The sequence below is a fragment of the Cetorhinus maximus genome, chromosome 2 (genome assembly GCF_964194155.1).
Source record: "Cetorhinus maximus chromosome 2, sCetMax3.hap1.1, whole genome shotgun sequence".
In the NCBI taxonomy this organism is placed as follows: Eukaryota; Metazoa; Chordata; class Chondrichthyes; order Lamniformes; family Cetorhinidae; genus Cetorhinus; species Cetorhinus maximus.
The window spans coordinates 132,665,231-132,692,827 of NC_135880.1; the positions used below are offsets into that span (position 1 = coordinate 132,665,231).

The 27,597-nt window shown below is 39.5% G+C and overlaps 1 protein-coding gene across 3 annotated transcripts in view; it reads left to right on the forward strand.

The window, feature by feature from the left end:
• The window catches only part of mllt3 (MLLT3 super elongation complex subunit), a 158,425-nt gene that overhangs the window by 70,939 nt on the left and 59,889 nt on the right, over positions 1-27,597 (forward strand). For all 3 annotated transcript variants that reach the window (XM_078569575.1, XM_078569584.1, XM_078569594.1), the window contains exon 5: positions 11,316-11,891. In XM_078569575.1, the coding sequence (XP_078425701.1) occupies positions 11,316-11,891 (576 nt within the window). The remainder of the gene's footprint in view (positions 1-11,315; positions 11,892-27,597) is intronic.

Here is a 27,597-nt window from a genome sequence, read left to right on the forward strand (position 1 = left end):
AGTTTTAGGTAACTCCACCTTGGTTAAATATTTAGCTCATGAGCAAGTTGGTATTATTTTCAACTAATATTCAAAATATCAAATGAATTAATTTGAATTTTTGAAGCACCCCATTTTTTTATCTCCCCAAGACATTCCAAAGAGTTTCACAGTCAATGAGTAACTTTCAAAGTTTGTTATTGGTAGACGAAACATGGCAAGCACTTTTTTTCTCTGTACTGCCCCAGAAACAAGAATGCAGTTGACTAGTTAATTTGGTTTTGGTGGTGTTGGTTGAGGAATGAATGTTCACCAGGGCTTTGAAAGAACTCCCATCTCTTCTACAGAAAAAAGTACCATGGGATCTTTTAATGATCATTTGAGCAAGCAGATGGATTTTGATTTTAATATGTCAGGAAAAGATGGCACCTCTGACATTGCAGTGCATCTGTAGTAATGCAGTGAAGTGCCAAGCTAAATTTGTGTCCTGGAGTGGATATTGGACACCAAGCTTCTGACAGGTAAGAGTCCCTACCACTGAGCTAAGCTGATAGCCAAGGTTAAAACAGTTTGAAATTACAGAACAGCATTACTTATGTTCCAAATGGCAAAACAAACTCTGAAATTGGATTACAATTTCTCAATCTTTCATAAAACTTGAAGTCTGCTTTTGTTAAGATCTCCACAGTCCATAGTGGAAGCAATATAACATGGTACTAAAAATGTTGATCGATTTACATAGACCAATCAGTGATTTTAATAGATATCAGCACTGGTAAAAGTTAAATCTTGATTTAATGGCTTAGGTAGAACTCCATTTATGGAGTAAATGGTTCATTCCCATTTCTTGTGCATGTTGGTGAAGATCTAAATAAATTTTATGCTCCATCTCATTGCTTAAACTGAAGCATACCAATTCACACTGCAAGTATGCTGCTTTTCCTCTAGTGTAAAGGAAATGCTTTTACAGCTGGTAAACTGGCATTTTCTGACCATGGAAAAGATTATGCAGTCAAATATTGCAGCTTAGAAAATGAACTTTTCTGTGGCTTAGATGAAGTTTGGAGGAAAATTCAAAACAAACTCTGAAATCCCACTTTTAATGTAAGTAAGTAGTCTACTGAACACTCCATAAATCCTAACTTTATGTATATTGCACCTAGAAATGGAAATAGTGGCACATATGTTGTATATTTCACAGGAAGAAGAGGGAATAAGATGAATGAGGTCTGACATTGTATCAGGCACCCAACCCAAAAAAACTCATCCCATGCTTTTGTCACATCATATTTCAAATATTTCACTGGTCTTCTGGCTGGCCTCCTGTGCTCCAAATACAATAATTTTCAGTTGTTATAGTTGTGCACAAATTCCTGCTCGCCAGTTGCACCTGTCCCCATTGACCTTTTGTTGACTCCTGGTCCAAAATGCCTCAATTCAAAATTCTCTTCTTACATTTTAATCAGTCCAGAGCCTTGCATCTCCCTATGTCTCTGACCTCTTCTCTACACCCACACCTACGTTTTCAGTTCCTTACAAAAGAGTCATGTGCTTTCCCCACCAACTCCATCACCCCTGCCCCCCCACCCCATGTAGTTTCCTGTATGGTCCCTATATTCTAGAATTCACTTCCTAAATGGAGAAGTGGAAAGATGGAAAGATTTTCAGCACAGAAGGAGGCTATTTGGCGCATCATCTCCATGCCAGCCAAAAAAGAGCTGTCAGCCTAAACCCATCTTCCAGCTGTTGGTCTGTAGGCCAGTAGAAATGTTGTTTAAATGTAATGCAGTGAGATCCAGACCTCCACTACACTCGGTGAGAAAAGTACCCCTCCACACCTTTTTTAATCCTTCTACCAATTACTTTAAATCTATGCTCTCTAGTCACGGACCTTTTGACAAATGGAAATTGGTCCTTCCTACACATACAGTCTATGCCCCTCCATAATATTATAGACCTCCATTAAATTTTCCCACAGCCTCCTCTGTTCCAAATAAAACAACCCCAGCTCAGGTGAAGAGATTTAAAATTATTCTTAAAACTTGCACCTTTGAAGCTTTTGATTGCCCCTCATAAAATCCTCACCTTTGGCTTCGTGTTCATCCCCCTCCTGTGATTAACAATATCAGCTAACATCAGAGCCATGACAGGAAGGTTAGTGAACAACACTTTAGTGGGAATGGGATTGAAACAATTGGAGGTGAGCTTCACGGGCAAGATGAGCTTGGAGAAAGCACTGGGTGAATGGGACAAAAACCAGAGAATTATCCAAGTTCAAGGTTTCGGCCAGGGAGGAACTTGAGGGGAAGTTTGGCCGATGGGCTAGTGGAAGGGAGGGACACAGCAGTTGATTGGATGATCTCAGCCTTAATGACAAATGTTTACAAGCCCCTCACACTTAGTGTTAGACAAGAGGGTGAAGGAGACAGGAGAGGGTTTTAAGTAGATGGCTTGCAGTAGAGAAAAGTCAGAAGTTATCTTTGCATTCCAGGATGATCCTGGAATAATGAGCAGTTTTAGTAGATGAGTTGCAGGACTCAAAACTTCCTTGTGGTCGAGCCAGATCTGGTATCAGTGAATGACTAAACTAGTTGTCCTTTCAATATGCACCCCTTGAATTTGAGGTGTAGAGGTGAGTCATACCAAGGGAATGGCCAGGGTGAGAGAGGAATGGGACTAGGGGGAACTCGGCCATTAAAGCTGGAGAAGAGGGTGCAGTTGATCAAATCAGTAGCTGCAGAAATGTGGTGAATGGAAGGCCAAAGGCTGGACAGTTGCGAATTTTGTAAGTACTTAAGTGAATTGGGGGCAGATACATTAACTTATTAAATGATTGCATCAACATCATGTCCTTAACTGAAATATGGTTGAGGGGTGATGACACCTTTCCACTTAATGAAGTATCCTTGCCTGGCTATATGTCCCACCGCTTGCCCTGTCAAGCTGGAAGTGTGGCATTCGTCACCAAATCATATCTTGGTCAGCCTACCTTCTCCCTAGTATCTTATGTTCCACTCATCTTGACTCTCATTCAAAATCCTCATTCTCTATTGCCCTCCAAAGTATGATAAAAGCTCTCACCGAGATGCTTCGCTGCTTTTTTCCTTCAGCCTCTGCACCAGGTGACTTCTCATCCTCATTGGATTTCAAATTTCATCTCAACTCATCACACTTTTTCTCCTCCTTTCCCCCCCCCCTAATTCTCTCCCTCCATGTAAACTCCCAACCCATATTCACTGCCGCGCCCTTTACCTTGTTGTTTCAAGTGGTCTTGCTAGTCTCACCATCTCTGATCACTTCCTTCTATCACTCAGCATCCTCTGCCCCTGCCCCAACCTACTTCCTTCTGTACACAAATGAATGGACATTCTAGAGGGTGATGCATAAGAGAGGCGGAGGGGGGGGGCGGCGGAGCTGAACTGTTGGAGTCTAGAATAGGAGCAGTGGGAGAAGTGAATTGGTTGGCAAGATGAGCCCCCAGCAGGTTCACTGGGTGGGAAGGTTGATGAGAGAGCTGAGTGGGCAAATGGGGTTGCTGCTCATGATGAGGAAGACGTCAAGAAAGTCACAGAGGGGAGCTGTAGGCCTATCTAAGAGGGTGTTTAGTCTGGAATGGCAACGAGAGAGCAGGAAGGTCGAGGAGTATTGAAGGGTAGGGGATTGGGAGGGCAGAGCGTCAGAGTGCAGAAGTGAAAGGAAGCATGTTGATAGAGAGGGGTCTAGCAGGCCGTTTAAAACTTCTAGAGAACATTGGTTAGCCCTCACTTGTAGTACTATGACCAGTTATGACATAATATAAAAAGAATAGAGAGGTTTAGAGGAGGTTGAAAAGGGATTTGGTAGAATGATGCCTGAACTGAGATGTTATGCCTAATCAAGAAGGATTAAACAGGTTCTGGAAAAAAGACTGAAGGATAATCTAATAGTCTTTAAGATTTGGAGGATTGGATGGGGAAGACATAGAGAAACTGTTTCCGCTTGTGGCAGGAAACCAGGACCAGGAGTCATAAATATAAGGTAGTCATGAACAAATCCTAGGGAAAACAGGAGAAACTTCTTTACTGAGTGTGTGAAATTCAACTGCCACAAGACAATTTGAGGCAAATAGTGTAGACGTTTTTGAGAGGAAGCTGGATAAACAAATGAGGGAGAATGAAATACAAAGTTTTATATTGATGGGATTAGATAAAGCGGGGGAGGAGGCTTGTGTGGAGCGTAACAAGCATAGTCCTGTTGGGCTGAATGGTTTGTTTTCTGTGCTACAAATATATATAAGATCAAACGAAATGAGTTATGAACATTAAAAACCTGAAAAAAGCATGTTTTTACTTGCTAATTATATCAGTTACAGCCTAACATTGAGGTCATGCACTCTGCTGTGGCAAGGCTTTTCATTGGGGACACTTTTCATGATAGTTTGGCTTCTAATAGATGAAATTAAGATGCCTAGTTTATTTTTTCAGAACACAATCGTATCAATTTTATTCCCAGTAGTTTGATTTCTTTTTTCTCTGGAGCCTTGTAAAATTGCAGAAATGATTGTGTCCTGTATCCTGTGACTGCTCGTTTCTCCTTTTTTTTTTAAAGAGTTGAACTGCAGTTCATTTGAATCTCCAGGCTTACCAATGGCTAAAACTTCAAATTGCAAACCAAATGTAGACAATATAAAGTGGAAAATTTCATTTTATTTATTTTTAAAAATTTCTTGTCTTCGCCTAAGAAAAGGACTCTAGCAATTTTCCCCCCTGTGGAAATGTGAAAATCTGATGTTTGGTTTTCTGATCTTCCTTCCCTGGTCTCAATATTAATATAAAATTGTTTCCTTCAAGCTAACAAATGGTCAGTTCCATAGACCTTGAAATGACAGCAGATAATGTGCTCAAGTTCCTCCTTGTAACACAATTCACATTCAGTTGTCCTTCTATCTTAGACAGTGGCTAATGTCAACCACCCTGTATTTGCTATTTGTCTAACTTTTATGATAGATCAGCATGATGCCAGATGGAACACCAGCCCCTTCTGGATTACATCTTCACCCCTGTCACCCCCCAACTCCAGTCCTCCTCAGTAAGCTCATGTTTTTTTTCACATCAGAAAGAGTGAGGACATCACATTAGTTGGTTTACAACTCAAGTCTAACCTATGTAAAAAATCGAGTTCAACCATTAGGATTAATTAATCAGCTACAATGAGAAATGGGCAGATAACAGACGAGCTAAAGTTTTATTGCTTAGAATATAATGTGCATATTCTGGCCATCGCTTTGTGGCTCTGTCTAATTTTGCTTCATAATGCTTCTGTGAAGTACCTTGAAACTTTTTAAAATTACATTAAAGATGCTATATAAGTGTAAGCTGTTGTCACTGCTGATGGTTGCAATTAATAAATCAATATGATTGATCGCCCTGATCACCTGGCAAAAGCAGATGAGGCTGCTCACTGTTTAAGTAGACAACAAATGGGAATAGTTTATTTTTCAGTAATCAAGATATAAATCTCATGAGATTTGCAGTGTTTCACGTTCCTTTTTTGGAATCTTGTTGAAGGCACTGACACAAGCTGATGTTTTCCTTGCAAATATTTTCTGTACAAATGTCATTTGGTAAGGCAACTGTTTAAATTCCAATAATGCTAATTTAATTCAATGCAGTGAATTCATTGTGAGGTGAAAGCCCTGTTAGCAGCTTGGAAATGACTTAATTTCTGTTTCACTATCTTTCATCCACTCTTTTAATGAGACCTGTTCATTGTCATAGAGATGTGTACAGGAGTATTGAAGGTCATTTAATACTTCAAAATTTGCAGATGACAATACTTGGAAATTGTGCCCTACACATCGAAGTCCAGGTCACTAATATCACAGAATAATTTCAGTATAGAAGACCACCATTTGGCCTGTCGTGTCTGTGCCAGCTCTCGGAAGGAGCAATTTACGTAGTGCCACTTCCTGGCCTTCTCCCCATAGCCCTGCACACTCTTGTTTTTCAGATAATAACCCAATTCCCTCTTCAATGTCTTGTTGAACATGCCTCTGCCGCACTTTGAGGCAGTGCGTTCCAGATCCCAACCACTCGCTGTGTAGATTGTTTTTCCTCATGCCTCCGTTGCTTTTTTTTTTGCCAGTTACTTTATATCTGTGTCCTCTTGTTCTTGATCCTTTCACCAATGTGAATAGTTTCTTCCCTATCTACTCTGTCTAGGCCCCTCATGATTTTGTATACCTCTATCAAATCTCCTCTCAGCTTTCTCCAAGGAAACTGTCCTAATCTCTCCATTCTATCTGTGTAACTGAAGTCCCTCATCCCTGGAACCATTTGTGTGAATCGTTTTCTGCATGCTCTATAACGCCTTCTCATCTTTCCTAAAGTGTGGTGCCCAGAACTAGATGCGTAGTGCAGTCTACGTAGACTCAGCTACGTAGTCTAGCTGAGGCCGAACTAGTTTTCAATACATGTCTAACATAACCACCTTGCTTTTGTATTCTGTGCCTCTATTAATAAAGTCTAGGACACTGTTTTATTAACCACACCTCTCTCAACCTGCCCTGTCACCTTCAATGGCTAATGCATATGTACACCTAGGTCCCTCTGCTCCTGTATACCTTTTAGATTTGTGCCCTTTATTTTGTATCATCTCTCCGTGTTGTTCCTATGAAAATGAATCACTTTATGCTTTTCTGCATAAAATTCCATCTACCACTTGTCTGCCCATTTCTCCCCAACCTGTGTATCTCGTTTTGAAGTTCTATGCTAGCTTCCTCACTGTTCACAATGCTTCAAGTTTGACATCATGTGCATCAAGGTTGAGGTCATTTAATGTATATCAGGAAGAGCAAGGGTCTTAACACTGGCACCTGGGGAACTCCACTGCAATCTCTTCAGTCTGAAAACACCCATTAACTACTACTGTTTTCTGTCATTCAGCCAATTTCAAGTCCATGCTGCTACTGTCCCTTTTTATTCCATGAGCAATAACTTTGCTCACAAGCCTGTTGTGTGGCACTTTAACAAATGCTTTTTGGAAGTCCATGTACATCATATCAACAGCATTACCCTCATCAACATTCTGTCACTTCATCAAAAAACTCAAACAAGCTAAATGAATATAATTTGCCCATGCCAGATCCATGCTGGCTTTCCTTAATTTACCTGCATTTGCCCATGTGACAATTTTGTCCTGAATTATCATTTCTAGAAGCACTCCCACCACTGAGGTCGAATTAACAGGCTTGTAGTTGCTGGCCTCATCTTTGCACACTTTTTGAACTAGGGTGTGACATCTGCCATTCTCCAGTTCTTTGGCACCACCCCAGACTCTAAGGACACCTGGAAAATTATGGCCAATTCCTTCGCAATTTCCACACACTCTTCTTGGATGCGTCTCATCTGGCAGATGCTTCATCAACTTTAATTACAGACAATGTATCCAATGCCACGACCTTATTAATTTTAATATCTTCAAATTCCTAAATTGCCTCCTCTTTCACCAAGGCCTGTTCAGCATTTCCTTGGTAAAGACAGATTCAAAGTATTCACTTAATATGCTTAGCTGTGCCCCCTGCCTTCATGCATAAATCTTTTTGGTCCCTAACTGACCCCACTCCTCCTCTTGCCACCCTTTACCTGTTTATATACTAATAGAGGACTTTTGGATTCCTTTTTATGTTGGCTCCCAGTCTCTTTTCATACTCTTTGTTTCTCTTATTTGCTTTTTTGTTTCCCCATAACCTTCGATGTTCAACCAGGTTCTTGGGTTGTATTATCCACTTGACATCATCTGTCATAAGCACACTTTATTCCATGTCTTAATCTCTATCTCTATCTTCATCCAGGGAGGTCTGGATTTGTTTGTTCTGCCTTTCTCCTTAATGGGAATATACACTGACTGTACCCAAGCACTCTTCTCTTTAAAGGCAGTGCATTGTTCAGTTACGGTTTTGCCTGCCAGCCTTTGATTCCAATTTATCTGGGTTGGATCCATTCTTGGAAGTTGTCTTCCCCACCCCCAACCCCCGCAGTTAATTATTCTTACTCTGGATTGTTCAATGTCCTTTTCCAGAGCCAACCTAAACCTTATGATACAATGATCACTGTCCCCTAAATGTTCCCTTAATACACTTGGCTCACCTCATTCCCAAGAACCAGGTCTAGCAGTGCTTCCTTTCTCATCGGAAGGAAACATATTGCTGTAGATAATTTTCCTGTTTAGGAACTCCTGCCTCTCTCTGCCCTTTATTCTTACAATTTAAGCCCCCATTATAACTGGTTTGTAATTCTTGCCCCTCTCTGTAATTTAATTGCAAATTTGTTCGTCTACATCTTTCCTACTATTTGGCCCATAGATTACTTCAAGCAATATAATTACACTTTTTTTGTTCATTAGCTGTAGCCAAATACTCTGTCCTTGATCCCTTTGGGACATCCTCTCTCTTTCTCACACTGCAATGTCCTCCTTGATCATTACTGCCATCTTTCCTTCCTATCCTGAACAACTTGCATCCAGGAATGTTTATTGCCCAGTCCTGTCCTTCTTTGAGCTAGGCTTCTGTTATAGTTACATCAGATTTCCACCTGCCAATCTGTGCCTGTAACTCACCAATCTTGCCGCACTCCATGCATGCACAGTAACCTCACTTTAGACTTCATTACTTTCTCCCTTAACTGAACCCACCTAATAACTTAGTATTTCCTACTCAATGCTATCTGCCTCTCCCAGTATTCTGTGCAGCTTGGTATTCCCCTCTGATCTTAGGTCCTGGTTTCCACAACCCTGCCAAGTTAGTTTGAATCTTACCCAGCTGCACTAGCAAATTGCCCCGCAAGGAAATTTGGTCCCAACTCTGTGTTTAGGCACCACCAGTCCGGCCTGTACAGGTCTCAATTCTCCCAGGAGTGGCCCCAATATCCCTGGAATCTAAAGCCCTCCCTCCTGTACCATTTTTCCAGTCATGTGTTCATCTTCTCTATCCTCTTAATTCTGTACTCAATTGTGTGTGGAACTGGGAGTAACCCAGGGATTACTATTATTTGAGGTAAAAACAAAAAATGCTGGAAAAATTCAAAAGGTCTGGCAGCATCTGTGGAGAGAGAGAAACGGAGTTTAGAGTGCGTGTGACTCTTCAGAGCTCTGAAGAAGTCATACAGACTCAAAATGTTAACTCTGTTTCTCTCTCCACAGATGCTGCCATACCTGCTGAGTTTTTCCAGCATGTCTTTTATTTCAGATTTCCAGAATCAGTAGTATTTTGCTTTCCTCTTCCTATTTTTTGATGTCCTACTTGCTAATTTCCTAGCTAATTCCTTAAAGTCTGAATGTAGGACCACATCCCTCTTTCTGCCAGTGTTCTGGACTACAGCCACTTCTCCCCACACACCTAGAGTGCTCTGCAGCCACTCACCGACGTCTGGAAGGCAACATACCATCCCCGATTCATGTCTGTGGCTGCAGAAAGCCCTGTCTATTCCCCAAACTATTGAACCTCCTATCACTATTGCTCTTCCAGTCGTCTTTGTGTCCCACTGTATAGCTGAGCCATCTATGGTGCCATAGACTTGGCTCTGGCTGCACTCCCCAGATGAACCATCACTTTCATCAGTATTCTGAACTGAATGCTGGAGAGAGAGTGAGATGCACTCGGGACTGCACTACTTGTCGGCTTCTTCACTGTTTGGTGGTCACCCATTCCCTATGTCCCTCTATACTCGAGCTCTGGGGTGACCACACAGCTCTCAACAGACGCACCACAATGAAACCAGCTGCTGTTCGAGCTCTGAAACCTGGAGCTCAAGATATCAAGAATTGTTCAACATGGTGAGATGCCCAGAAGCAGACATGCAGAGCCTTGGACTAATTCCCTGCTAACTATAGTTCCATCGATCTGATGAATTCTTAAAAATCAGATATCATTGCGGGCACTGAGAGTGGTTGGAATTTATAGTTTCCTACTGAAGGAAAGGTGTGGGAGTGGATGGAGGAGAAATGCAATTTCTGAGTACAGAAGCCAAGGGAATTGAAGTAGACTTGGTCTAGGAAGACTGCTAGATTGTTCCTGTATCCTCTCCAAAATAGCTGGAACAGTTTTTTCCATTTAAATGTAACCATATTTTAATTAGTTGTGCTTAACATGTTTGTAATTTGTTCATATTCTTTGCCCTTCATTTATGCTTTAATATCATTGCACAAATCCAATGTAATGGAAAACTCTCTTCCCTCCTTAAAATCAAGCCTTTTCAACCTCAAAGGTTTGAGGTTTTTTAAAAGCTTTCCTACGACGTTTTTTCTGTTTTTAAAAAAAATATATTTAATATGTTTTGATACTCTAGTTTCAATAACGTTAAAAAAAATCCATTAATACGACATAATTACAGGCTTTGATTTTTATTAGAAGTGCTAATCCTGCACAACAACTGCATTCTGTGTGTGGTCTGAAGTCTGGTGGTTTATTACCAGAGGATATTATTCAGTGGCGTTACCAAGATATAGAAGCTTTAGAATTTGAGGCCGGGTGGTGATATGATGTTCCTGGGAAACTAGAAATTTTTTAATCAATTTTTGAACAGATGTGAATTGTGCTCACTTTTTTTTATGGGAAGAGTGACAGAAGTCTAGCATCCAATCAGTTGCAGCAACAAAATTTTATTTTATAATTTCTAAATGTTTTAATATATACTGCAAGTGGGTGTTAACCTATTTCAATGCTAAGCTTCCCTTTCCTATAGCAGGCATAACAAGGAGCAAACTTTAAATTGAAGCAGGAATCATTTCCCGTTCTTTTCCTGCTTTCCCCATATCCTCTCGTGGTAGATACGATCAGCCTTTAGACAAAATCACAGGTCAGCTAGTGCACTACAGCAGTGCTACTTATCACAATCCCATTAATGTTGCTTTTAAATGTGACATCAAGAATGTATCTGAATGGGAATTGTTAAGAATGCTGGAAAATTGACTAAATCAATGAGGACTTTTTTCCCGTTAAATTTGTCTATTCATCTCCTGAAGACACATCTAATGGGGCATAGTTCTATGGGTACTAAGCACCCTTCACTACCTTTCCCAACTGACCATTATTTATGTGCACTACTTGACTGTAAGTGTGAACAAGAAAATGTTTGCCTTATATACATGCTGCAATGGTGTATGATCGTGTTCTGTCCTTCTATCCATATATGCATACATTCCAGAAGAAGCTGAGGTACGGTGCAATTTTCCTCACTGGTGCCAGGGCATCTAGATTCATTTGTAGCTCTCCTGCTACAGCTCTGTAACTCAGCACTGTTGCACTGAGGTAGATTTTCATATTTGGGTTTATAAAGCTGTTTTTTTTTTCTATCTTCTAGGATCCAAATAAGAGCAGCAGCACTAATAATAGCAACAGCTTCTCCAAGCCCCATAAATCCATGAAAGAGCACAAGGACAAACCATCTAAAGACTCGAAAGAGCACAAAAGTGCCTTCAAAGAACCTTCCAGGGAACACAGTAAAATTTCCAAAGAGCTCTCAAAGAAACCCAAAGAAAACAAGCCACTAAAAGATGAGAAAACTGTTCCTAAGACAGCATTTAAGGAACCAAAACCAATGTCAAAAGAGCCAAAATCATTGGAAAACAACGCTGTATGTGGGACTGGAGGCATTCAACAGGACATTAAGGCTCCGACCAAGAGGCCTCCTAATATGGACTCTGATGAACTTATAGCAAAGAAAAAGAAGAAAAGCAGCTCTGAATTTTTGTTTAAAAGCTTTTCCAGTGCTTCTCCTTCTGAAAAGAAACAAATGAAGGACAAATCGCATGCGAAGGCAGGAAAGGTCAAAATGGAAAATGAGGCAATAGAGAAAAAGAAGCCTAATTTACCACCATTTGAAGATGTTGTAGATCCAAATGACTCTGCATTAGATGATATGTCTTCTAAATCTGAGGTAAGTAAAATGTAATTTGAGCAATAGTGCCAGGGGGTGAGGGGGCGTCTTTTTCTAAATTTACATTATAAGCTAGAGTTCATGTCTTTTAAAATGGGGAAGTAGGAAATTTTATTCCATGAGACCTAAGCCAATTTTCAAGCTGTTTTGAGACAATGACAATAGGCTTCAAAGGGCACTGCAAATATGTTAAAGATAAGATCTACAAATTGATACATCAGTCAACTCTGACCATTCCTAAAACTTTGTTAATACAATCCTTCAAAGTTTGTGGAGAAAAGCAAAACTGAAGTACATGTGGATTGTCTTATCTCGTATAAGGTGTTTAGTTGCAGCCTCTATTTCTCTTACTTGCTTCTTCATAATCAAAAAGCTCACACAATTTGCCTTTCCTTCTTTGAAAGATAAAATTTAGTTTAACGAAATATGTGTAGTTATTAAAGTTAGTGTATTTATGTGAGAAAAATGCAGAAAGATTAATTGGCAAATTTTGAATTCAGGTAATTTTTTTAAAAATTGTACATGTGCTCACATTTGCTACAAGTAACAAGCAGTGCCATTCCCCCCCATGTATGCATTATACCATGAAATGGGTCATTGCCAATATAAATTTGCTGACTAGCTGCTGGGATTTTGGTGTTGCACCAACTGGAGCAGACATTTTGTTTTTTTTTGTTGATGACATTTTCGATTGGATTGGTTTTGTTTGTTTGACAGTCTCCTCACTCTTCATGGCTAAGTGATAAGCCACCTTTTGCCGTGAAATAAAACAGAAAATACTGAAATAAAAACAAAAATACCTGGAAAAACTCAGCAGGTCTGACAGCATCTGTGGAGAGGAATACAGTTAACGTTTTGAGTCCATATGACTCTTCACCAGAACTAAGGAAAAATAGAAAAGAGGTGAAATATGAAAATACTGAAGTTGTACAGGCCAATCCACATTTGAGAGAGAAGGGTATAAAAATATTAACTTTTTTAAACATACGAATTAGGCGCAGTAGCAAGCCATTCAGCCGTTGAGTCTGCTCTGCCATTCAGTAAGATCATGGCTGATCTGATTGTGGCCTCAACTCCACATTCTCACCTAACCCTGATTACCTCTGATTCCCTTGTTAGTCAAGAAATGTACCTACCTCTGCCTTAAATATTCATTGACCTGCTACCACTGCTCTCTGGGAAAGAGTGTTCCAAAGACTCACGACCCTCTGTAGGAAAAAAATTCTCCTCATCTCTGCCTTAAATGGGAGACTCCTTTACTCTCAAACTGTCTCCTAGTTCTAGTCTCTCCCTCAAGGAGAAACATCCTTTCAGCATCTACCCTGTCAAATCCCCTTAGAATCATGAATTTCAGTAAGGTCACCACTCATTCTTCTAAACTCCAATGGGTACTGGCTCAATCTTTCTTCATAAGGTAACCACCAACCCTCATCCCAGGTATCAATTAAGTGAACCTTCTCTGAAGCGCTGCTAATGCATTTATATCCTTTGTTAAATGAGGCCAAAACAATACCCAGTGCTCCTAATGTGGTCTCACCAATACCTTATATACAACTGTAGCAAAACATCCCTACTTTTATATTCTGTTCCTCTTGCAATAAACAACAACATTCCATTTGCCTTCCTCATCTCTTCTTGTATCGGCATACTAACTTTGATTCATGTACCAGGCCACCCAGATCTCTCTATCGCAGAGTTCTGCAATATCTCTATATTTAAATAATATGCTGCTTTTCTATTCTTCCTGCCAAAATGGACAAGTTCACATTTTCCCACATTATGCTCCATCTGCCAAATTTTTGCCCACTCATTTAACCTAGCTATATCTCCCTTTGCAGATTCCTTACACCCTCTTCACAACTTATCTTTGGTTGCTAAAGCTGCTGATGGTACATACCTTCATCCAAGCCATTGATATAAATTGTAAATGGTTGAAGCCCCAACCCTGATTCTGGTGGCACACCACTTGTTACATCTTGCCAACCTGAAAATGACCCATTTATGTCTACTCCATTTCCTGTTAGCTACCAATCTTCTATCCATGCTAATATGTTAACCCCTATACTATAAGCTCTTTTTTGTATTATTCATTCATGTGATGTGGGCGTCACTGGCTAGGCCAGCATTTATTGCCAATCCCTAATTTTTCTCATTCAGAGGGCATAAAAGTCAACAACATTGCTGTGGGTCTGGAATCACATGTAGGTCAGACCAGGTAAGGGCAGCAGATTTCCTTCCCTAAAGGACTTTAGTGAACCAGATGGGCTTTTACGACAATCGACAATGGTTTCATGGTCATCATTAGACTTCTAATTCCAGATTTTTATTGAATTCCACCATCTGCCATGGTGGAATGGGATGGGATTTAAAGCCGGGTCCCCAGAGCATTACCCTGGGTCTCTGGATTACCAGTCCAGTGACAATACCACTACACCACCGCGCGCACCCTCTCCCCACCCCGACAGATGATAGGCTAACTGGCCTGTGGTTTCCTGCTTTCTGTCTCCCTCCTTTCTTGAATAGAGGAGTCACATTCATTATTTTCCAATCCGATGAGACCTTTCTAGAATCTAGGGATTTTGGGAAAATTAAAACCATTCCTTCTACTATCACAGCAGCCACTTCTTTTAAGACCCTAAGATGCAGTCCACCAGTACCTGGGTACTTGTGATCCTTTAGCTCTAAAAAAAATTTTCAGTACCATTTCCCTGGTGATTGTTCTTAGTTCCTCCCTCCCGTTCACCTCCTGATTCACAATTATTTCTGGGATGTTACTTCTATCCTCTACAGTGAAGACAGATAAAAAACATCTGTTCAATTCATCTGTCATTTCCTTATTTCCCATTATTAATTCCCCAGACTCTCTAGAGGACCAGCGCTCACTTTGCTTACTCCTTTTTTTTCTTTCTTTTCAAATACCTAGAGAGAAAACTAACTACTTGTTTTTATATTTTTAACTACCTTTCTCTCATACTCTAATTTCTCCCTCAATTAATATTTTAGTCATTCTTTGCTGTTCTTTATATTCTGTCCAAGTCACTCTTCTTTAGATGATTTTTCTTTCAATTTGATACTATGTTTAATTTCCTTAGTTAGGATTGTATATCCTTCCCTTAAGAGTCTTTTTCTCACTGGGATTGTATATATTCTGACACAATTCCTTAAATGTCTACCACTGAATCTCGACCTATCCCTTAACCTAATTTTCTATTTTACTTTAGCCAGCCCTGTCTCATTCCCTCATAATTGTACTTAAGTTTAAAACACTCTTCTCTCCCTCAATCTTATTGTCACTACACCTAGGAGTATCTTCACAATGAGGCCAGTAATTAACTTTTATGTTTTCACATATAATTTGACCTTCTCTCTGCCCAGTGTTTCAGCTGAGGATGACCGATTGCAGTTAAAAACCCAACAAGTTCATATAAATAAATTTTAAATGAATAGTACGCTTAAATATTGCAGCATCTCTCAATGTTTTCCTCAGAAGATGGTTTTCCACACTCCCTATACCGTTGCACAAGAACACAAGAACTGATTTTCAATTGGTGCTTTCTTGTATTTTTCCTCAAATCTCACTAAACTTTTAGGTTGAGGCTGTAATAAGCTAACAGTCGGGAGTGGTAAAGGGCACTTTGGAGAGCCATGTTCTCCAGTGGTTCTCAAAACATTTTTAAAAAGTCTGCTTCTGTTTTTCAAGCACAGTAGACTGCCTGAGCACTGGAGTTATATCCTCAACTGATATCAATCTTTAGCAGAATTAGGCTCTGTGACCTGAGGAATTACACACCTCTGTGGCCTGGAGTCACACTGGGACTGTCCAGAATTGCACTGACTTTCTAGTTATAAAACTCGCATTGTGTCTGCATTGTTGTTGAGTTTTATTTGAGATACTTATCTCTGTGAATTTAGAAAAATATTTAGGATAATCTTCATTTGTGTATTGTTTTTCTTTCATGCCTTTTCTGCTCACTAAAGAATATATTCCTTTTGTGCTGCTCCCCCCCCCCCGCCATCCCAAAAACTATTTCAGCTATCTTTCAGGTAAGTTTTTTTTCTATTTTTTTTGTAGACCTAAAGGCACACAATTTAATCTAGGTAACTTTTGAGTAATTTGTGTTTTGCTGAAAAATGACACATGCTGTCGAAGCTTTTCGTCTTTCACTGATCAGGGCAATTTGCAAAAATACCAAACTGTAAGGGGAACAACGGTTTATTGTGGCAGCTATTCCCTGGTACATTCTCCAGAGGCAATGCCTTTACCAGTCAGAGTACACTTGCCAACCAATCAGTGCACTCTTCTCATGCAGCATAAATTGTTGTTTCCTTTACAATTTTTTGTTCTTGTGAATTGTCCTGATGAGTGCAGGATGAAAAGCTTTAACAGCATGTCTTTTTTTTTCAGCAATACTCAAAGTTCTGTACTACCAAATGACTCTTTTCAGCGTATTGCAAGGAAATCGCCAGCAACTTCCAGGGATGAAAATATATTTTTTTTAAGGGATCTACTTGAGATTTTCTTGAGTGCTACTTTTTGATTTTCTGTCGTTACTTTTTGTTTTTCGGGGGCTCCTTTTTCATTCTCACTAACACTTTTATTATCCTGGCCAGACACAGGCTAGCCTGAAGGAAGCCATGTGATTAAAGTTTCTGCTTTTATTTTGAGCATTGCTAACCTTTATTAGGTAATGCAATCACATAGTGACATCTGTGTTGACATGTGTGTTATTTGGACTCGCACAGAAGCAGAACTCGAGGAATCCATCAATATCCTCAATGGGCCAAATTGCCATCTCCTATACTGCAACAATCCTGTGATTCATCACCCCTCCATTAAGCTTAAAGCCACAGCACACAAGTAAGATACTAATTTCCTAGACACCTTGTGCCAGTTTAAATACCATGAAAACAATAGGCATAAATTAGCAACAAAAGTTTTTTTTCAGAATAACTAACACACTTCTGCACATAAAAAGCCATCTACCTAAACATGCCTTCCACAGACTGGTGAGGCCACAGCTAATGCGTTTTCATTGCATATCTACAAAGCTGGAAGATTTTAACCAGGCTGTTCCTATCCTTTTTGCTGCACCTCAGATCTCCATCTCTGATTTAAATTTAACAAATGATCTTGCATTGATATTGATTTAACTTCAGTAGATCAACAGAAGAGAGTTCCAAACTTCTACCACCTCATTCCTGAAAGATCTGGTTCTAATTTTTAGATTATGCACCCTAGTCCAAGACTCCCCGAAATTAATTGATCATTTACCCCATTACATTTCCTTCTTTACAACAGTGACTACACTTCCAAAATATTTCATTGACTGTAAAGCACTTTGGGTCATCCTAAGGTCATAGAAAAAAACACTAAAAATGGAAGCCATTAATTATGCAGACACAAAAGGAAAATAATACAACATCCGTAGAATCGCTTGATTTCTTCAGAAGTTGTTTGGCTGATTTACATAACTCAATAAGGACATTATTATATTTGTAGACTCAACAGACTCCAGGCAGATGTGACCCACAAAGCCATTTCCTGGCATTGCATGAAAGGTACACAACTCCAGTCCAAATTGACAGATTGAGGCCACAAATTTGCTTCATTGTCCTCAACCGAGATGTAAAGAGATGTGGAATTTTCCTGTCAATTCTCAGCAGTGCTGAGACCTACTCACTTCTTCTGCAGAAAGAGGAAGTGTTCTGTGATCTCTCTCCCTCGAGCATGTAGACTCCCTGCACCACAATAGCGCAGCCTCCCTTTATCTTTCTCCCGGCACCCCCTTCTCCCCAACGCCACTCCTGACGGGCAGCCTGTCCCTCAAGGGCAGCCTGTCCCTCACGGCCTCTTTCTCCCTGGTAGGCAGCCACTCCCATGTCTGGCAGCTGCTCTTCACTCCCCTGACAGGCCACCACTCCCTCGCAGCTGGTTCTCAGCCCTCTGGCTGATACACTGCCACTCACTTTCTAACTGCTGACTGCTCCTCCACTTAGACTGTTTCTCGCCCATGTTTTCTCTCCTGCATTTGCTGCTCATTAGTGAGAAGTAATCAGCAAGAATGGAATAGAAACAGTCTGGTGTTGGAGAAGTAGCTCCTCACAGGTTCTGTCATTTCCATGTATAGGGATGGCTTCCTCTGGTTGCCCCGTGATTGAATTTTCCCAGACGCTTGGGAGGCTTTTGAGGGCAGATTTGCCTTCTTCCCCCAGTGTATTTTGAACAACTAATCCTTCAGTTTTTGCCATTGTTGAATCTGGTTAATTTTTAAAGATAAATAACCTAAGGACTACCTCATATAACTGTTGCACGGTCTGATAGACTGTACAACTTAAGTTCTCACAACCCTTGTCTATTCCAGAGACCTTGGGGACCCAGGTTCAAATCTCACCATGGCAGATGAAGTTTGAATTAAATTAAAATCTGGAATTAACCATGACCATGAAATCATTGCTGATTGTTGTAAAAACCCATCTAGTTCATTTTCCTGGTTCAGGAAATCTGTCCTCCTTACTCAGTCTGGGCTACATGTGACTCCAGACCCACAGCAATGTGGTGACTCTTAAATGCCCTCTGAACAAGGCCAATTAGGGATGGGCAATAAACACTAGCCTAACCAGCAACGCCCACATCCCACAAACAAATAAAAACAAATATTCCTTATTAAACTGCTAGTTTTTAAATGTATTGCAGGCCTGGTTGTCTGCCGCCCCAAGTTTATTAACTATTTGTCTGAAGTGACTGGAAGCCACTTATGGAAGGTAGGAGGGAACGAGCAAGTGCCTTTTAACTGAGTGTTGATAGGCGAAGACATGCTGGAGGGAGTTAAAACCATACTAATGTGATATTGCACTTATGTTTGAGAAGGATCTAAGAAAAAGGATCTAAGAAGAAAAGAGAAGGATCCGTCTTCTATAAAATTCAGCTGACATATCATTCCTTCGTGCTCATGTTGTATGAGCTTGGTGCAATGCTAGTAGGGTTGCATTTTCTGTAAGTGGCTAGAAAGTATTAAATGATTCAAAGTAGAATGGTTTTGCAGTGTTTCTGAATGTGAAGTTGGATACTGATACCTTGCTAATAGATAAATTTCAGTAACATTTCTCCAGTCTGATAGACCGTACAACTTAAGTCCCCGCAACCCTTGTCTGTTATAATAGGCACAATGCCTGGAGAAAAGTCAATGCATGAAACATTTTTTGTTCAGCGACTGCACATTCCTATTAAGTGAATTCAGGAACATTGTGTTCTTTTGCTGACCAAAGTATTAACCCATGTATTATAATGAATTGTCATAATCAGCTGTCAATCCATGCTGTGGAAAGTGAAGATATTCATCACGCACATTGATTACTTTATTCTAACATAAAAGCAAAATTCTGCGGTTGCTGGAGATCTCAAGTATAAACAAAGTGCTGGACCTATTCTGAAGAACCATATTCGCCTCCATCAGCTCTGCTTCTCTCTCCAAAGTAACCAAACACGTTTTGGTGGTTGGGGGGTGGTAAGGAAGAGAGTTTAATTTGCCTTTCTCTTTCTCGCCCCCCCCCCCCCCCCGAAAATAAAACACTAGTTGGGAGGGAAGAGGTTAACTGGCCCTACCCTTGTCCTCCATTCCATTGGGGAGCAGGGAGGGGGTGATAAATGGAGGTGTGGCTAAATTGTCAATTACCTGAAACTTGGCCCCAGCCAGTTGTGAATGTGTCTGCTTCTTCAGGCTTATGGCCAATTTGGGGCATCAGAGCAACTTGATGTGGAGACAATGGTCTGTAATTTTTGAATGAGGCTTCATTTCCTCCGATTTTGATAGCCATTTGAATTTAATACTGGGAAAATAGTTTCCCGGTCTTGGAGAATGCAACAGCCAAAGTAACACGATCCAGCAGGTAAGTGCTTTTTGAAGAGCACTGCCTATGGGCCATAAGGAGTACTAACCTGAACTGAAGCACAATGTTTACTTTTCAGTGCAGTGAATGAAGGTAATGTTAAAATGAGTAAACCATATCCCATAAATAGACATTTTCATGCATGCTGTGAAAACAAAAAAAGCTAACATTTGTGAAAAGGGAGAGAAAAATTAAGCTATTTGGAGAGCAACAGTAGCATAAGAGTATAAATATACTTGAATGTCTGCTAAGTGCTAGCAATCTTTATAATTCCTTGTTTAAAAATTGACAGTATAATTTTTATTTTGAAAAATTGACATGGCATTACTAACTCAAGTGTTTGCTCCTTGAAACTTGCACAGTACATATTTACCAAGTGTAATTTTACACAAGTGAGAAAACCGAAACCTTGTACAACTTCCGTTTTTTCAGCAAAAAAAAAATCTATATTTATGCAAATCCATGAATTACTTTCTACAACTTGGCACTGAATGCTGGATGCTTTGTATTCAAAATTTCAATGCTTTTTTGATGCAACCATGAACCTTTGTCATTATACATTGAAGTAGGGCTGATGTAAGATGCCAATTCTTTATGTGCATATTTTTCCAGTATTCTAAAATAGGTGCACCAACATAAGTGCCTTCTGGGTGTTGCATTCCTCCATGGATATGTAGAGCTCACCTATTTCACACAACCGCACCCTGTTCTCCTCCCTCCCCCGTTCTCTCACCCCCCCCCCCCCCCCCCAGCTGCCTTGTCCCCCGCTTCTTAGCTCCCGAGAACTGGAAGCTGGAAGGCAGCACAACCATCTGGAAGGCACCAAGCAGGCTGCTCCCAAGTTGTCCCCTTTAAGAATCTGTGCAAAAGAATTTTAAGATAACACATTTGAATTATCAGGCTGTGCACAAATGAAAGCATTTACCAAGGACATTGCCCTTTTCATCAATGTGGATGTCTGCTTTTAGCTGAGCCACAGGGGAGCTATTGAATTATTAGGAAATCAAATTGGGTTACTTTATTACATTTCTGACACTGAAGCCTGTCTTTTTTCCTGTCCCTGGTTGGAAGTGTGGAAAGGCGAATCTTAAAAAGGGCAAAGAAAAATAAATGAGATATAAAGAAATAAAATTTCTCAAACGTTTTTGACGTCACTAACCAAAAAAGCATCTTGGTTCCATTTATGTCAAACAAAGAAACTTTTGATTCATTGCTTAATCATTAATCTTAATGATATCTGGTAATTCAATATGGTAATATGCTACGACATCTGCTAAAATGATTTGAATGCAGATCCAGATGTGCAGCTCCTGAAAGCCAGGAAGACTCTTTAAAGAGTGGTTGATGGTGTGAGCATGTCAAATTGGTCTTTAGGTTGAACAACTGGTAATATGCAATACTTAAGTTATAAATGAGTGATGTGTGATTCTGTGCCATGAGAAAAGGCTTTAATATTCTTATTTCTTTTGACTGTCTCTTCAGACCATGTTGACAGATGGCCTGAAAATTCAGCTGATGCATGAATAGCATTAACTTCAAAAGTTATCTGCAAATAAGAACCAAGTGTTTTGAGTATCAGATTTGGGGCACCAAGTTCCATATGTGATATGGGATTTTTCAACAGCACAACTGCTGTCTTTTTATTTTAACTAACTTTTTTTCAATTTCTTCTGTCTCTGTCTTCCATCTGCTACTCTTACCTTTACTGGGTTCTCTTCTACATACACAATCTATGACTGAAATGGGTGGCCAGTTCCCAGAGCATTGTCAATGTGAAACTTGACTGATCACCCGTCCTGCCATTTGGTGACTTATGCAAGTGGTCCAGTTGTTCATGGACAGTGATTATCAGTGGGTTGTTCAACTGCAGAAACCATCCTAGCTGAACTTGCTTCTGTTTTCACTCTGCATTTACAGAAAGTAACAAGAATTTCTGATTGTCTATAGAGAGTTTCTACAGTTTTTGCATAGTCATCAGAAAAAGAAAAGCTGATCATTGATGTCACCCCTTGACCACCTAAGGTTTTGGGCACTGATGTTGATTGTTGGGACCCTCTTGGCATCTTGCATTTGAGTTAACACACTTTGGAATCTTCAGGCTGATCTTTACTGGTCTGAGTTCAGTGGGGCTTTTTGACAGCAAACTGTCAGCGTTCACTGTCATTTATCTCTCTGACAGTGACCACAACTTCAACATTTAGTGCATGAGCAGAATAATACAGATTTCCTAAAATTGCAATCTGTCTCTCTATTGCATCCACAACTCCCTCACCCCCATCTCAGCTCACAATTGGTGAAATCAGTTGATGTGCCAGAAACTCCAGAAAAAGTTAATTTGTTCCATCAGGTGTAACTAGATTTTTAACAGCGAGCTGAGTAATAATTGTTGTTAAGCAACAGATCTGGCCCTGAAAAAAAATTATATCTGTGGAGTGGTGTTAATGTCTCCATTATGCTTAAAGTTTAAAAGTTCTAGTTATTAAGTCTTTTTCAGCTTCTACCTTCAACACATTTTATGTCCCAAACTTTATTTTGCTCCATATAAGTTTTTTTGAGGTAACCTCATTTTAGTGCTTTTCATTTCCTGGTTGATTGTCTATGATAATTCTTTCATGCGATTGACACCTTGGACAGCTTGATGGTATCCCTGCAGCACCATGCAGGGAATCCTCATTAAAGAATACTGCAATCCACTGCACGTCAAGAGAGGATATAAAGTTCTCACCACAATGATTGCTCGATTCCCTCAGTGAAGGTTTCTTCAAGCTCTGCAGCGAAAGCCCTTGGTTTGCTTCGGCCACAATCTCTGGACTAATGTTTCTATATTTAGGTTTTATAATAGTTTACATTGGTCAGTAATGCTTTGTAACATCTTGCCAGGGCACAATTAGCTGACATTCTTCACAATTAGAATGGCAACTTATGTAACAAAGGCCAGGCAAAGCATTCAAGCCATCTATAGGAGAGCCCTGGAGTTGCTGGATACTTCCTGCAACCAGCGTTGTAAACTTCAAAAGTACTGTGGATTTGTTGAAATACTGTGCATCCTTTGTTAATGGGACGGTGTTGCAGCAAGAACAAAACGCCATGAGTATATTTTGTTCCTGAGCAACAGTTACCACTGTGATCAAGGCTAGTGAAAGTCCAAGCTAAGTAGAGTAGTTTAATTTTTTTGTAATTAGCCAGCTTACTGTTTTGCTGTAAGGCTTTTTAAAAGTCACACCAGTAGTCCCATTTAAAAATTGAACCTTGTACTTAATTTAATAAAACTCGCTGTATCACTTCATTAACTTCTTTGCAACAGTTTAAAGATTTGTTTTGTGTTTTTGTGCATCCATCTATCTTTGTCCTTCACATTTATATTGTGTCTGTTCTAATTTGAATTCGAGTACCTTAAATTTGATTTGCCTTTCGACCTCTACCAACCCTTTTATTTCTCATGGCTGATTTGTTATTACTGTAGTTTTGTGTGTGTGCGTGTGTGGTTTATTAGGTGAATGGTGCAGGTTTGCTGCATAGGATCATGATTGATATTCATGTAATACCAGCTTTTCCTTGGTATTACAATTGAACACTACTACAAACTACCTAAGATAAATGTAATAACCAGCAGGATACTACAAACATAGGCTTCTGCAATTTATAAAAAATATTTCTCTATAAATTAATGGTTGTGTTATCAACTTCATTTGGCCTGCCGTCAAGTCTATAGTGTACACTTGTATGTGGTTATGGCTCAGATGTTCAAAGATTTTGTGTGTCAGCATTTTCTCAAGTGTTTTTAATGCCCGTTGCATGATCTGGCAGGAACACCTCGAACCGCATTTTATAAACTAAGTTCCTATGAATTGTTTTTAAAATTGAAAATACATTTTATCCATAAATAACTAACTTGATGGTGAATCACAGTTTCCCTGAATGCCTCAATAGGATAACACTGAAGCTTGTAATTCAAAGATGTGATGAACAAAATTCAATCTAGCAGCATGCTTCTGCTAGAAATTTGGTCTTGAGGTTTGGCTGTACATCCTTTTCTTTGCGTTTCTTCCCCATTCCCCAGTCAACTTTTTTTTAAAGATTTCTCCAGATGTTAGCGTCCTCCATGCTAACCGTTATGTTCCTTTCAAAAAATTGTTACACCTGAGATCTACCCATGTATGCCATTTGGACCTCTAAGCAGTGGTGTATTCACTTTTCTGTTAGCACCAAACTTGATTGATTTTTCATCCTTAGTCAAAAACAGGACTGTTAGGACTGTGCTTTGGACCACATACTTATGGACAGTCTGTACTTGGCAAATTAATTTATCACCTCAATAATTGGATTAAAAAAACACCAGATTTGAGGCAATTTTTCCCCTCCTTAAATCAGTTCCTTTAGATATGGATTTTGCATTTTTGACATTGAACTGAAAATTATTTTCACATGTTTGCTTAATGAGCATGAATTTTTCTCACACCAGTAAATTGGGTTTTAACCACACTTCTTGACTTGTTCTCAGAACATGGAATTTAGTTTTTAACATTCTATTACTAAAACCCTAACCCTGCACTAGGCTAAATATGCTTGTACATTAGGTTTGTACAGAATGCAGATAAAATATGAAACCTAAAATGGAAACCTTAACATTTTCCCCTGCAAGTAACTCAATACAAATTTTACATGTCTTAAATTGAGAAGCCAAGGTGAGGGACCAAGACTTTTAATGCAGGACACCGCCAAGATTGAAAAGACATAAAAGATCAAAGGAAATCAGGACATTGTGATTTAATTACAAACTTGAGTTTTAAAGACATGAAGATTACAGAATGAAGGAAAGGGATGAAGGAGTTCCATAGTTTGAGGCCCTGAGAGAACAAATTGGAGAAAGAAACTGCAATTACTTATTATCTCAATACATAGATCACATGAGAAAGAAGGAGCTTAAAGGAGCAAGAATGGAAAGTTCTCGTGGGCACTGTACATAGCAAGGATAAAACATTAAAAAATTGAGCAGTTGCAGTGGAGTGTGAGAGATTAAAAATGAAGTGACTTTTTTTTTCTCTGTCTGGAAGACTAGCCTTTTTTATTTCCAAGAATGTATGAGAGGTGTTAGAGGAGCTTCTCTGTATTTGAGATCAACATTAAGGCTTCAGTAGTTTTTGGATTTTGAGGTACATTTCCTACTTTTAGGAACATGGGAAACATACGAAATAGGAGCAGAAGTAAGCCGTTTGGCCCCTCAGGCCTACTCTGCAGAGTGGGTCAGTGCTGTTTTGCTTTTAAAGTCGGCAAATAGTTCACACTAATTGTTTGTTATCTGCTTGTTGATAATTTGGTAAGATATGTCTGCCTTTCTGTTAGAAACCTGGCCAATTTGAAATGGCCTATAATAATGCAAATCTCATGTCTTATGCATTTACAGTCATTTCAACTCATTGAGCAATGGCTAAAGACAATTATCCAGCTTTGGACAGTGGAAAACTGTTGGAAATTAACCATAACAGTGAGTTTGTACAATATAAAACGTGTTTAGAGCTATGGCATTGGAACCAAATCATTTGTTGTGAGATTTGAAATCCAAAATCAAGACACAACCACAAATTTTGTAAATTCTGCATTCAAAAGCTCAATGTTTAAATTTTTTTTGCACTGGGAACAATCTACATACAAACTCGACTTTCAATTTCCCATGAGGTGGAAGGAAATAGTTGACTAAGTAGTGCACTGATCCTTTGTTTAAAAAGCCTGTGGGTACACGCTGCTAAGTGCCAATGAGCTGAGCACAATTAACTGGTTTAAAAAGCTCCAACAGCCATTCCTTTTGGGGAAGCTGGAGGTGCTCTTGGTGGTGCCTGGTGTTCCTAGATCCTCACCCACCAATTCTAGCAGCCAATTAATGTTACAATTGGAGCTGAATCCATGGTAAACAAGTACTGTGTCGAGAGTTTAGCTGCTGTATCGTTGCTTTAGCTTCAACTTGGCAAGTGAGTTTGTTCTTGTCTGATCATTTTCCCTTCAGAAAAAGATTTGCCTCTTGCACGCATCAGCACTTTTGTTAAAAGCTTCACTGTTTTCTTTATGGCGGGAGAAGTTGGAAAATAGAAAGCAGGGCAGAAAATGGAATATAATGTAAGAAAAAGAAGGAAAAGAACTGGTGGCTTCATCTGATCTCCCAGTATTCTATCAGCTTTATTGTCCTTCTGAAATGTGGTAGCTGTTAACAGCAAGCAGAAACCACTCCTGCCCATGCACCCCCCACCCCCCAATCCTGAGCTTTTGAAAGGAAACTGTTCTTTTTACAGAAGAACTGAGTGTTGCCCATGTTTCTTGCAATAAAGTTACCTTAAAGACAAGAGACTGTAGTAGTCTACTCCAAGAAATTTGATTGTTTCTGTACTTCAATTGAGCGTCATAGCATAGAGGTGAAAATTTGATGCTTTAAATAATTCTGATCATTTGAGTTGAGAGTAAACTACTACGTCCCATCTTTACATCGCTGACTACATGGAAACAACAATTTTAGTGCTGTTAAGACTGCAGGATGTTTAATTTACAGCAGCTGCTGAGACAGGAATGCAGCTTTTTAAGGCTGTGTTGGGCTTCCAACATTGGGAATGCCTTCAACACTTCTGAATCTTTATCTTCTGTAGGCGATTAACAGAGGAATTGAGATTTTCTAATATTTGTTATGAAGAAAATTGGTGCTCTAGCCTTGCAGCAAGCAGCTGCTGATTGACTGTACAAATTTACCCCCAATACTACATTTGCTATTGCCAAGAGCTTAATTTTGTGAATTGAACGTGTACAGATGACATTTGTGATGTTTATAAAAGTAAGCCCACACAAGTAATTGTGTGTTTTGTGTTGAATCTGGTTTAATTTTATAACTTAAGTTCTTTTTGAGATTAAAACTCCTCCTCCTCCTAATTCAGATGCAAGTACTTGTTTTTAGATCTTTCCTGAATTAGTGATAGCTGTGCACCATAGCAAATTTAGTTGGTTTCATGGCTTAATAGCAACATTGTAGAATTTCAAAATCTTTTTTTAATGAGTGAAGTGTTTTCAAGTGACTGCCTTACTAAGTTCACATTGCCGATCTCGTAAAATTGGAAAGGTTGAAGTTGCAAAGTAAGTTGTATTAATTATTTTCTAACATTAAAAGGAGACGTATACTTTAATGCAGTTAACATCTTGCAGAAGTGAGGTCCATATTATCTTTTTTAATCTATTGACATGTGTATGTTCTGGTAGAATCAATTGACAAACAATTTTGAATGTTTTACATACACCAATGTTCTCATGTAAACAGGTTGCATTTCAAAAGCAGTGCTTCCAGTGTAAATTGATGTGCTTTCTGGTAACATTTGAACAGGAATAAAAAATGCATTGTATGTCACACAGTTTCCGTACTTTTGTGGTAGATATGAAGTAAACTTGCTATAGAAAGTCAAGTCATTTCAACAGCTAGAAGCCCTAGTGGAGATTTGATAGAGGTGTTTAAAATCGTGAAGGATTTAGACAAGGTAAATAGAGCAATTACATCCAGTGGTTGAAGAGCTGGTATCCAGAGGGCACAGATTTAATGTGATTTGCAAAAGACCCAGTTGATATGAGGAAAAACAGTTTTTACGTAGCAGGTGGTTAGGATTTAGAATGCTCTGCCTGGCAGGGTAATTGATACAGATTCAATGGTAGCTTTCAAAAGGACATTGGAAAAGAAGGGCATCGTTGAAGGAGAAAAAAATGCAGGGAAATGGGGAAAGAGCAGGGGAATGGGGCTAGCTGGACTGCTCTTTCAAAGAGCTGGGGTGGACTCAATAGACAGAATGATGGTCTC